The following is a 13,614-nucleotide window of genomic DNA, read 5'->3' as shown; positions in this document are numbered from 1 at the left end:
ATTTGAATCGTACTGCAGTAATTGTGATTTCCATCACGTTTGACTAGCATCGAATATCAACCTATTTTTCTATCTGTTTTAAAATTATTTTTTTTATACATCTTTATATATTTTTATATATCTTATATATGTCTTTATACACAATATTATTTTTCTTTATATATCTTTATCTAAAATATCTCATTTTTTTCTTATACTATATAATTTCTGTCTTTTCGATAGCATGTCTAATAATCATATTTATCCGTAGCCATGTAAATTGACATATTAATTGATCGAGTCCTAATCTGTAATATATATAATCTTGTAGTTATAAATCTTCACAGTCTGACCTGTATTATTTACAATCGTATGTAAAAATGCAAGGGTCATATATAGAATTTAGAAAACGGGAGTGAGTCAACACCAATCCGATATATTGCAAGCATATGAAAAATTTCGTTTAAATTATTTCAATTTTCTTCATAAATCAAATACGGGCTTTATTAAAATACAAAAATTACTTAAATTTATATATCTATTTCATAAGTGGATATTCGTATCTTTATTTTTAAATAAAACTATTCTTGCCTTTCCTTTTTCTAAAAATATGTTTTTTTTCTTTTATTTTCTTTTTACAATAAAGGATTCAAACAAATTACACAATCGGACGAAACAAAAATAGTTTTAAATCGAAATAAATAAACTTTATAAAAAAAAATTGTGCCAACGTCACACGGTGTTCCCAAGCGGTCACCCATCCAAGTACTAACCGTGCTCAACGTTACTTGACTTCAGTGATCGGACGAGAACTGGTAGTTTAAACGTGATATGGATGTTGGCTGATCGTCTGTGTCATTATACATGGTTAAATAGAACATTATTGAGACTTTCAAATTTAAATTTTTTTTAAAAAAGTATATGTATAGAGTAAAAAGTTTTGGCCTTTGAAGTATTCGCGCGAGGGTGAAGGTGGGAGGGGGAGATGATGAAATTCACAGGAAGCGCCGCAGCGAAATCTGAATTACCGAGCGTCGCGGTTCCACGTGCCTCGCGATGCGACCGCGCGGCGCGTCGGTCGTCGTCGAATGCACGCACATACGCGTCGCGACAAAAACATGTATTCACGTGTGCGCGCGGCGCCGAATGTCACTCTCACAATCAGCTGCGCTCGGCTGCGCCCAGCTGTGCCAGGCGTCCGGCGATGATTAACGGTGTCGCAAAAAGCGTTGCGAAGTGTCGGTTCGCGTTAGTTGCTTAAACATAAGCACAGTCGACGGTCGACATGGCACGCGTCGCGGCGGAGCCGACGATAAGTCGTACTTGCGCGTTTGTCGCCGTGATACTTTTGTACGTGAACGCCGGTCATTGTTTGCGCGAGGAGAACACCAAGATCGCCGACGGTTCGCCGGTGCCGGTGGTGCTCTGGCATGGAATGGGTAGGTCTTTTTTGCCTCTCTCTAATTTTCCACTTCCTCACTTTCTAAACTTAAACGCTCACTTTCTGCGCCTTTCTGCATTTTTTTTCACTCCGGTATTACATTTTGTGTTGTAATCTCCAATCTACGATTTACGAGTAATCGAGTTGCAATGTTCCTCGCAGCTACAATTTTTCTGCGCAGTCGTTGGAATTAAATCTGATTTTAGGGATTTAGTTTAAGAAACGTTTCTGTAACTGCTCTCAAACGTACTTATTATGCAGAACGTGCTGTGTAACTTACTATAGTTTTATTGCGTTTTATATACATTATTACATACAAATGTTGTGATATCCTTATCATTTAAAAATAAAGTGATATGGGAACAGAAGTTTCTTTATAATTGCAAGCAGATAAATATTAGTTATCTTTTAAAATATAAATATTTGGAGGAAGATTTATAACGAAGAAAGATTTTAAATTTTTGCCTCTCTATAGAGATAAATACTTCTTTTAATTTAATATTCCGAATATCTCAAGATTCCAAATTTTCAAGCTTTGGATTTATCTTTTATCTTTTCAAAAAATACTATATGTATTTTAATAGATGACGCTTGTGCAAATGTTTCCTTACACTTGCTTGAAATTTTTTTTTTAACTTGGATATTTAGCTTTCTAATTTCTCCTTAATTATTCTTTTAATTCATTTTGTTTGAAGATAAAAATATAACTTTTGCAGGTGATAGTTGCTGCTTCTCTTTCAGTCTTGGAAAAATACAGCAAATCATCCAAGATGAAATCCCTGGAGTTTATGTCCATTCCATACGTATCGGGAACAACGAGATAGAGGTTGGACATAATTGTCAATAATTTCGAAAACTTAATTTGGAAAAGCATTCTGTATAGATATAAAATTTATTCTCATCCTATTTCATATTTTTGCTCCAAATATCTATTCATATTTAATTTGTTTATCTTAATTTTTACCGATATGTAAATCTTTTTACGAAATTCTATGGTATCATTTGGTAATTATATATGTTATTTGCATTGTAACATCGCACTGTTATTTCATTTTATCTTTGCTTTTAACGCAAAAGTGAGACGCAATGTCTTTTTTTATATTAGGATGTTGAGAACAGCTACTTTGGAAATATTAACGAGCAAATAAAGCACGTGTGTGAGCAACTGTCGCAAGACCCGAACCTCCAAAATGGATACAATGCCATTGGCTTCTCGCAAGGGGCACAATTTCTGTAAATTGTTTTATTTATTAACTGTTTAATCTCTCGCAGCAGCCCACATCAATTTTTCCTATGCAACGCCGCCGTTATTTACAGGAGAGCAGTAGCTCAAAGATGCCCCAATCCACCAATGCTGAATTTGATATCTTTAGGCGGTCAGCATCAAGGTGTTTTCGGCATACCAAAGTGCTCGGACTCGTCTCGATTGTGCAATTACATGCGTCGTATGCTTCATCTCGGCGCGTACTTGTGGTACTCGCACTCGTGACCTTCTGAAGTTAATTAACGGAGACACGCTCTCTATTATTTTATACATTATTTTAATCTCTTTCCTAGGTACGTGCAAAACTCGCTGATACAAGCTTCCTATTGGCACGATCCCTTGCAGGAGAACGATTATCAAAAGAAAAATCTCTTTCTTGCCGAGATCAATAATGAAAATGGTAACAACACGGTACGTGTCGTACATTAGAAATTTAAATTTATTACAACATGAATATATTCTACTTTTAATTAATATGAATTAATATACTGAAACACGTCTTACGTCACGTACACGTGAGTAAAAAGGCCAACGTATCTTACATAACGTTTATCCAAGCATCGCGTGATACAGAATTTAACGTGTTAAAATTACAAGATAGTAACGGTAAAATAAAAATTACGCTATTAAAGCATTAATTAATGTTTTTATCATTTATATTATAACAGGAGTATAAGGACAATCTTCAGAAGCTTCGAGCTTTAGTTCTCGTTAAATTCGAGAACGACACGATGGTCGAACCAGTAGAGACAGAGTGGTTTGGATTCTACAAGCCCGGCCAAGCGGAAGAGGTGCAGAAATTGCAGCAAAGCGAGCTGTACCAACAGGTATATAGACTCGCGCGATTGACTTTAAAAACACGGTCGCTCGATGCACATGTTATATCGATTTGTTATTCGCAGGACTGGCTCGGATTGCGCGCAATGGAAGACGCCGGCAAAGTCTATTATCATTCACTACCTGGTGATCATTTACAATTTACGGCCGATTGGTTCATCGAAAATATAATTAAAAAGTATTTGTTATAATTGAACAAACCTGTGTGTGTAAATTTAAGAATTCAATGAATTAGATGACGTAGATGCGTATGACACATACATATATAGTGTAAAAAAAGAATATTAATAAAAAAATCTACATTTTAATTCCCTCTTTCTAATCTCCTTTTTTTTATTTTTATCAAACACAGGTATTTAATTTCGCAGATTAAATTTCTTTTCATCACTTCTAATTAGCAATTTTTTCATATAACGTAGTCATAATCTTTTTATATATATTATGTTGAAAACTGACAAAGTTAATGAAATATGAGCTGTGCTAGCAAATTAAATTTAATGAATAATTTCATCCTGATATTTTCTTTCGCGTAGCGCCTACAACAGCGAGCGAAGAGTATACAGGGATGAATACACGGTGGTTTTTTTTTTTTTTTCAAAACGCGTATAAAAGAAGATAAATCCTGTTGCAGCCAATAAGAGAGTGATTCTTCATGAAAAGATCAAAACGTACCATTCTTTTGAGTTGTCATTTTCGAGAAAAATGTTTCATTGCATCAAAAAAAGAATTGTTTTTAAAAATAAAGGTCGAAATTTTTTCGAGTACGTGCGCGACATACATTAATGACTTAGGTAATATATTAAAATATATAATATACATATGTAGATTATATATATGCGTGTAAAAGAAAAAAATGTATAAATATAATGTAAATAATATATAGTATAAAATATATACGATATGTAAGATTGTCATAATTTGTGCCGACATCGCTTCTAATTTACTCATTAATCGGGACCTGTCGCGCCGTTATTTCGTGCCGGTGACTCTCTTCCTCGCGACGCGGAATAATAACGCGCCGCGGAACTGCGCGCGCGGAGGGCCGATCGAAGAGAGCCGCAAAAGAGAATGCAACGTAATTCGTACTGTTCATTGTCGCATGACGCGATTGTATATAGAACGGCGGGGGTTGGCGGAGCGGAGCGAGGGACGCGGCAGGAGAGAACCCGAGAGGCAGGCAGGAGAGGGACAGAGGGTGCGCCGCGCCACCATCCGTCCGTACCCTCTCTCTCCCCTTCCCCCTTCCTCTCCTCCTCCTCCTTTCGCCCCCGCGTTGCACAACAAAGCCGCGGGATGAGAAAACATTAATCTAGGCATGTTTTGCAATCTCGCCGCTCGCGGTGTAGCTACATATAATGGAACGCTGTTATTGCTACGCTGTTATGGCGTGCGCACAATGTTCGTTTCGTGCCTCTTCCTCCTCCTCCTATCTCTTCCTCCTGCTCGTCGTTGTCGTCGTGGTCGCCGTCGCCGTCGCCGTCGCCGTCGTCGTCGTCGTCGTCGTCGTACAGATTGGAGGCGCGCACGTGTGTTCGCCAACGACCAAGATTAATATTTCGAAGGTAACGAAATGACGACACGAAGATTCGTCGTCGAGAACAACATTGGACGCGAACACAGGTGTTCCGCGTCGCGGCCGGGGGTGCATGCTATCGGAGTATCGATACTTTTCTTCCTGCTCTAGTATTTTCGAATTAGCTTCTGAACGCTGTACGTATGTATATGTGTTCAAAGACGTTTAGCACAAACAAGATTTTAAGCGAATAATTAATTAATTAGTAACGCCAGTTATTTTATCGGTTAATTAAAAAATAATAAATTTGGGCAACGTGCATTCGCATTTATATGAAAATATATTACTATTATATTATACATAATTATTAAAGTGTTTGATGAATTTTCATAATTATTAGCATTTCAAAAATGTGCTTCTCGCATTTCTCGCTTTATCATACTTTATTCGCGCTTCTTGATGAATTAAATAAAATGTCTTTGCGATACGTCCGAAAATATCGGACCGCGCCACCCTCTTCTTTTCGCTCGTTCCATCCCTCATTAAATGCGAACGATGGAGCGACCAAGAACACCGCGAGGATTATTACCGAGAGGCCGGCACATCCCTTCAGCGCCCAATCGTGGATGTCCTTAGAAGGGCCGCCTCTCGTTGCGATTTCACCCTCTCCCTCTTCCCCTCCCTCCTCGGCGGGGTGCGCGGCGCCAATGAAGGAGAGGGAGGGATGCAATAAATAGCGGACAGGCCGTGATGCGCCGGTCGCATCCTTCGAATGATAAACGAAGGTGGATCGGTACGTTAAAAAGGTTTGGATAGAGTAGATAAAATGAAATCGATTAAATTTAAATTGATCGCTTTAAATTTCGCCAAAACTCAAATAACTGTAATGACTTCAAAAAAACTGAAATTATAACCACACGATCAATTAAATAAAGAGAACAGTACTGTTAAACAGAAGAACGGACAAGGGATTGTCAAATCACATAAGGAATCAAGAGTGAATTTTATGTGAATTTTATAATAACATTAATTTTATATTATATAAATTTAAATGATAGTTCTATTATAAAATTGAAAGATATGATAATGCAATCTTACAGAAGCCATGTGGCGATAATTAAATATTCTTTTATTTTAGAATTTACGATAAGAATATAAAAAAGTAATTAATACGTGCTGATAATGTCTTTTAATGTTTCGACAATATAATGGTTATGTTTTGTTATACAAAATTGTAAAGCGATTTCCCAAATTTTACAAAACGACAATCGAATTCGAACTACTATTCCGCTACTATTCCGCTCGTCGTGATCGCCTCGCTACTTCGAGGAGGTTCTCCCCTTTTCTAAAATCGCGAAGTTAAAGCGGCGGTCTTTGTGAACTCTCGTGGTTCGTTGGATGTCTCGACGACGTGTCGCCCTTTTCTCCCTCGACGGAAGTTTTATCGAGGAAAACTTGACAAGTTATTAATAGAAGCTTCTTTTCTGATATCTCTCGTTTCCCGCTTTCGCGAATTAACATCCCTAAGGCTCTTTCACGATCTCGATATGGCAACACTGACGAGGATAACAGAAGGAAAATCGTGAAAGTAAATTTAAAGATTATGATATTGCATACTTTCGCTAGATAAATTTTCGTTCACTCGTGAAAAACCTACTTTTACAAGTAAAATTTATTTGTTATTATGTAAAACCGTTATATAAAAATTGTAAAATAAGTTGCGTATTTGTTATTTTATTATTTATATTTTGACTAATAATAATATCTAAAAAATAAGTACATTGTAAAAAATGACATAAAAAATACATCTCAAAAATTACGTTAAAAATATATACTAAAAGGGTCTTCTCAATTGTTAAATATAGCTGAATCAAGATTTTATTAATATAAATTCTATTTGAAATTAATTGACAAATAATATTTCCGTATCAAGTCGCAACAGATTTAATAAAAAACGGTTTCGTCAAAACCATTAAAATTATACCGATCCGTTATCGCTCTGTGCCAATTGATGTCTCAACACTTTCATCAAATTAGCTTTTGAATCGGTCGGAAAACACACTGAGACGCACCCGTAGAGGGCTAAGTTTAATTACGAATCCGAGTTGTGAGAGCGGTGGTGCAGCGATGTTGTCGCGTCAATGACTTCGAGTGAATTCATCAGCGAGCGACGCGAGTACACCCCCTTGAAAGGGAGCAAATTTTTGTCCGGTGAATTAGGACGCGGTGCCCGCCACCGCCGCTCCTTTGATTCGAAACGTGACAATATGAATATTAAACTATTGTTACGCGTATACAGGGTGCACCACCCTCGGATCCGTGACTCTCGACCACGAGGATTACTCCATTTCGCCTCTTCGTTCTCTCGTTTGTTTTCCTCCTTCCATCTATAATTTCAGGCAGCCTTGGTAAACTCTATTGTAAACTCTACTCACATTTTACTTAACCGCAATTGAAAATTTAAGAGATTTATTATTCAAGCAATAGGGTCGTCAAATTCTTTTTGAAAATCGATAATCTTTTTGTCGTTTTATTATTAACGCATATTTTGAAAAGTTTATTGTAAAATTTATATTTGCTAAATTATTTCTTAAAACTTTAATAAATAGAGAGAGAGAGAGAGAAAGTTGCGTTTGCTATCACAATTACTCTTTTGAGAAAAACAAAAGAAAAAAAAAAGAAAATTAATTTTTAAAAATATTTGGAAGTTTTTAATTTTTAATTTTAAAATTTATAGAAGCACACTTCGGAATTCTAGAATTTTAAGAATCATCTGTGAAGCCAAAATATGAGATTGGATCTCTTGATCGTTAAATATTTTTCAGAATTCATTAATCCTCTTTAAAAAGAAAACAATTGTACTGACAATAAGCAAAGAACTTAAATTAGACTTAAAAATCTTAAATTTTCGATAAACATTTTTCTATATTATATACGCATTTCTATTATCCTTTTTAACTGTTACATTATTATTTGTTCACACTGTGCACTTAGTCTCTTATAGAATTTTGTTCCAAACACAACAAATAAAGAACTCTCTCTCTCTCTCTCTCTCTCTCTCTCTGGCTTCTTTCTTCATGAAAAAAATTATTTTGTAAAATTTTCTCTTTTTTGCAATGTTAGATCTCTATTTTTCTACAGGCAACCCTTTCCTTTCACGTGGCGCGTTCGCATCGCTTTACTCTCGCCCTCATCGGTAAATTTTCTCTTTGTAGATTTTTGTCGGTGTATCTTCAGCCGAGCGTGTTGCGCGAAAGAGATGCGATATACGTGCGCCTGTATATATATTCAACGAAATTACATTAACAAGATGTATCTAGACGAGCTTCGGTTTGCGATTTTACTAACACTTCCCGCGAACCTCGCAAATTAAGTAACGCATATTTAAAGAGCGAACTATCCGACCGTATATAAGTACGTATTTCTATATAAGAGATGAATAAATTTCTTTCAAAACTTTTAAAATCGTTTAAAAATTATACAAATTACTTAATTTTTGGTTATTATTTTTAATAACCAAAAAATAACGTAAAACTTGAAAGAGTTTTGAAAGAATTATGAATGTGTTTTAAACTTTTAAATTTTAAATATTTTAATTTATCAGGAAATTTACTAAATTTTTAAATCTCTAAATAATATATTAATATATCGACTCAAGAAGATTGCAGTTTAAAATTTTTTATATATTTATATTAACTCTGAGAAAAATTATTAGAAAAATTATTAGAATAATATAAAAAAATGTTTTATAGTATTTAAATTTCATATATGTACTTATGTTCTCCGATTCTTAAATTTTTGGAACTTCTAAATTTTTATTTTGTTAAATCTTTAAATTTTTGAACTTTTACATACTTGGACTATTTATAAAATTTTTTACTTATTGATCTTTATACCCTTTCTGAAATAATATGTCTTTCTTTAAACTTAAATAGATTTGATTCTTTATATACTTTTTATCTCTCAAAGTTTACATTAATGCGAGATTAAATCGATTTTCTACTTAAATCATTACCTTAATTAAAAGCTGTTATATTAATTAATCATAATAAATAAATAATTGATATCACGATAAGTTTAATAAGTTGTGCTTTAGAATATCAAAAGCAGTGATGTGTAATTACGGTTCGTTATTAAATAGGCAGGCGCAATTCACAGCGTCCAGCTATATTGAGAAATTTAGAGCAACAAATAGAAAGGCAAAGCCTACCACACTCATTATCTTTAGGGTGGATTAGCTGAGATATTATGTATACCGCGTATACCCCGTCTACCGACGTAATCAATGAATGGACCAGGCGGACAATCCCTCTGTGACAAAAGCCCGACATTTTCCGGCTTTTCAGTCTCATTACCGTAATAATGCAAATGAAAAGGAATTTTGCGAGTTCGTTCGGTGCCTGCTCTTCTTGCTTTTCGCGACCAACATCTCCATTTTTCGTCCGCCGTTCAGCCAAAGGACTTAATGCCGAAGAGATAGAACGTTGATTAGCGGTCCGCGTCCATATGTCGTAATTAATTAACGTACCCGTTCATTATACCATGGAAAATGCATACTCGAGGTATTAACATACGCGTATTTATGTAAGGCTAGAAATTATCTGTGATAGTTGCATAATACAGAATGAGATAACAAGTCATCTCAAATTACGTAAATAATTAAATGCATATAATTAATCTAATTAATTACAATTACATTATACATTAGTATACGTACTAATACAATATTGTTTATATCGTCATTTAGTCACATAAAATGCCTGTTAGTTATACAAGATATCATCAGTCTTCAAACTATTGACACAAATAGAAAGAGAATAATTTTTTATTAAAAGGAAAATTTAAGATAATGTAGAATAAAACTTTTTTTCTTTGGTTTTCGAGTATCATAAACAAGTAAAGGATTGTATTGGATGCTTAGCTCTTTCTAGTGTAACATTTTTTGTCAATATAATGTACTTGTAGTATGCAATTTATATGTGCTCTTTAATGTTAATCAATTTATTTCGTTAGTCTATATAAAAATTATTTCAATTTATCAATTTATTTTAACAATTTAATATTTAATTAGTCTATGTACTAAAATAATAAATATTGAAATATTACAAAGTAAATAAAATTATTAAGATAAAAATCAAAAAAATGAAGATTTTAGATCAGAATGTGTCCAATGTACTATAGAACATTTTATATTCATCTTTCGATAATCTTACTTTAACATTTTTATATGTAAAGTAGTGAAAGGAATCAGTTTACGCAAAAAGAAACGTATAATTTCGCTTGAAAGAAAAGTAAATTGCAGTAGTAGGTATACAGGTGTACAGTTGTATGTACAAAAAATATACATAGTAGAAAGCTATACTTTGATATGTTCTATAATACTTTTCTCTATCGCCTTTTCGTCAATTCAAAGAAAACATCACAATATTCACAGTAGATTAACGTTAATCCTATGTAAATTATCTATAAAATACAAATTGTAAATCAGTTGTAAGCAATGAACTATAATGTAATTAATTGTAAGTTTTATATAATCCCCTTGTTCTCGTTAATGAAATTGAAAAGCCAGAAAATATTGGGCTTTTGTCGCGGAGAGATTCAATGATTACGTTGGACGGGATATAACGTATGTTGGACACGGTTCATAAAAAATTAATATCGCTTAAAAAAGAAACAATGTTAAAATTAATATATAGATTTGCAATTATTTATATTAATTTATTTTTTTAGCTTTTTAATCAATTCTATTCTGATCTAATATATATATTTAATCTAATTATATATAAAGAATAAAATAGTATAAATACAAAACACAAAATATTTCTGCAGTAATTAAGATTGATTTCAAGATTGATGACAGTGCCTAACTAAAAACTTACACTACAATATAGCAATTTAATAAAATCACTATGTGCCGTTTTTAACGTTAATTAATTAATTTAATTAGTCTACATAAAAGTATTAATATTAAGAAAGTATATATCAAATTTTAATATCATAAAAGTACGTATTAAAATATTAAGATATCAATCAAAAAAATATATTTTATGTCAGAATATGCAATATACATTATTTCATAAAGTTATTGATTTTCTAATAAAACATAAAAAATTTTATAAAGTATTTTTAAGTATTTTTAAATCTTACTTTAATATTTTTTATATAAGGATAGTGTAAGTCAATTTATACAAAATAATCGAATTAATAATTGAACTTAAGAAATGTGGCAAAGTAATCAATCAGATGAAAAATCAATAAAAAATAAATAAAATTCAATGAAGATATAAAATATTGAAAAATCAATGAAAATTTATAATCTTTGTGTTGTATATGATGGCCTTTTAGATTTTATCATGGCGTCGATGTTTCGCTCGAATAGATAAATCTTCCCACCCGATACGAGGCGAAACTACCCGATACTATCTGAAATAGAAAGCAATGAATGAATGAATCGCGATTGCGAGTAATCGCGATCGTAATCGGGAGATGTCGATGCGACGCGATGTATTGTCTCTTCGTAGAAAGTTTTTATTTCAATGCGATAACGAGGGAACTTCGCTATCGTGGATTCTTAGTCGTTGGACTTCATTTCAAGATTCTCGTATTGTTCAAATATTAATAAGAAGCGGATAGAAACTGGGTCAAGATTGACTAAAGATTTCCTTCGCATTATTATCTTTGTAGTGAAAAAAAATATCTGTAGCTTATCAATAATAATTAATATTCGTTAATTACTTATTATTATAAAAGCTGCACGAAAATAAAAGTAGAAAACATACAGATTTGTGTATAAATATAAAGCACTCTCAATTTATTGCATTTTCTTGGAAAAGACAGTAATGAAAACCAAAAGAGAATTAACAAAATATTAAATTTGTTATAAAAATAAATATTTGTTAAAACTGTTTTTTAATTCATTTTTCGTTAGGTATAGAACGTTGTCAATTTGTGAGAGGGCTTTATGGTTAAGACTGCAGTAAGGAGATTTTTTTATTAACATAATACATTCGCATTAAAGAAATGCGAACACACTATACAAGAATATAAGAAATTGCAGGGGTGAGATGAAAGGAAAGAAACAATCGAGGGAATGCGTAACAGCAACTTTAGACATTGTGACTATTAAAAAGAACTTTCCGTAGCAAAAGAACTATTTGGATAAGTATAGAAAGAGAGAGAGAGAGAGGGAGAGAAAAAAGAGGAGGATATATAAGGCAAACATTCGATGGTATTTTAAACAAGAGAACACAAATTTGATCATGATAACGCTCAAGGAGAAATGGTTGATTTATAGACGTTGATTAGATTTTTGTTGATCGACATTTACAGACGTCGAATCGACATCGAATTGACTTTATGTTCGTTTCTGATCTCTTATCGGGCATGTTACACGTGCGTGCAATAATATTAAGAACATTATCTATAAAAGTGACAATTGATAAAAAATTTTTTCCAGTAATTGCTCGAGAGCGCAAGGAACATAAAAAAGAGAGTAGACAAACGGAGAGGTAGGGAGGAGAGGGACGAAAGAATCTCTCGACAGATACTCGATGATGACCTGACGGAGATCGCGACATACAATATTCGCGACGTAACATGCGCGGGTGACCATTGACAAGAATGATTCTCCATCGAAAGCCGCGCGGGTGGCGAGAATAAGGAGGGCCGGGGGGAAGAAGGGGGGAAGCGGAAGGAAGAGGGAAGGGGAGGAAGGAGAGAAAAAAAAGATTCGCGCGCGCCCACCGCGGAGGGAAAGAGCCGGCGAGCGTGAACGGTGGTGTTCCTCAGACAGAGACACATAGCCCCGAGCTATGTAATTCATTACTAAAGCAATCTCACCCTGGCACCCTCTCTAGCCTGCACCCTGCCGGCAGCCCTGCCTCCGCCCCTGACCCATCAGAGCCGCCCGAGAGAGCCCGCACGTTATAATATAAAAAAAGAAGATGGGCGGCGGCGGCGGCGGCGGTGGTGGTAGCGAGAGGATGGGTGCACCAGGAGGTGGCGAGGGGGCGACGAGAAGGTGGCGCGAGGGGACCGACAGCGGACGAGGGGGTGGAGGAGGGTAGGAGCGCCCGATTAGAATAGCGCCCCCTGACAACAAAACAAAATGAAACACAAAGCAGTGTTTTCATAATTAAAAAGATTGCGCGCGCTTCTTTCTTCCTACCATTTCTATTCATGCCTCTTTTCATTTTTTCTTTCTCTCTCTCTCTCTCTCTCTCTCTCTCTCTCTTTCTCTTTTTTTCTTTCTTTTCTCTTCTCTGTCTCCCCGCCCCTCCCGCGCCTTCTCTCGCTCCTTCTCATTCTTTTTCTCTCGGAGACGGTGTACGCCGAGACAGAGAGGCGGAATTCAATAACCGTATTAATACGCGTCGTCTTTAGAAACGGGCAGACGTATATATAGGTATATATATATGTATTAAAACGATTTAATCTACTCTCGCGTGAGCGCGAGAGGTGGGATCTGAGATCCCAATGACTTTCTGGATCTATTGTCTAGTTAAAGTCAAAATGCAAATGTATTTTTTTTTATCGAGAATGATCTTTATTTCGATCATAGGTCCACGACGACGTTCACCG

The 13,614-nt window shown here is 34.6% G+C and overlaps 1 protein-coding gene across 1 annotated transcript; it reads left to right on the top strand.

Moving 5' to 3' along the window:
- Positions 1-1,086: 1,086 nt before the first annotated feature.
- Positions 1,087-3,829, top strand: LOC105455780 (palmitoyl-protein thioesterase 1). Its single transcript, XM_011699365.1, has 7 exons — positions 1,087-1,418; positions 2,137-2,246; positions 2,526-2,653; positions 2,738-2,893; positions 2,978-3,095; positions 3,353-3,511; positions 3,587-3,829. The coding sequence occupies exons 1-7, from the start codon at positions 1,265-1,267 to the stop codon at positions 3,710-3,712; spliced, it is 951 nt and encodes a 316-aa protein (XP_011697667.1). The 5' UTR covers positions 1,087-1,264; the 3' UTR covers positions 3,713-3,829.
- The last annotated feature ends 9,785 nt before the right edge of the window (positions 3,830-13,614 follow it).

This window comes from Wasmannia auropunctata, unplaced genomic scaffold (assembly GCF_000956235.1).
Source record: "Wasmannia auropunctata unplaced genomic scaffold, wasmannia.A_1.0 LD335844.1, whole genome shotgun sequence".
NCBI lineage: Eukaryota > Metazoa > Arthropoda > Insecta > Hymenoptera > Formicidae > Wasmannia > Wasmannia auropunctata.
Note: the sequence above shows the minus strand (reverse complement) of the source record. Positions and strands in the feature narration are given on the sequence as shown.

Coding starts and splice junctions, on each gene's coding strand:
- LOC105455780 (XM_011699365.1), top strand. CDS start 1,265: ATGGCACGCGTCGCGGCGGAGCCGACGATAAGTCGTACTTGCGCGTTT. Junction 1,419..2,136: donor GGTGCTCTGGCATGGAATGG/GTAGGTCTTTTT, acceptor TAACTTTTGCAG/GTGATAGTTGCTGCTTCTCT. Junction 3,096..3,352: donor ATGAAAATGGTAACAACACG/GTACGTGTCGTA, acceptor ATATTATAACAG/GAGTATAAGGACAATCTTCA.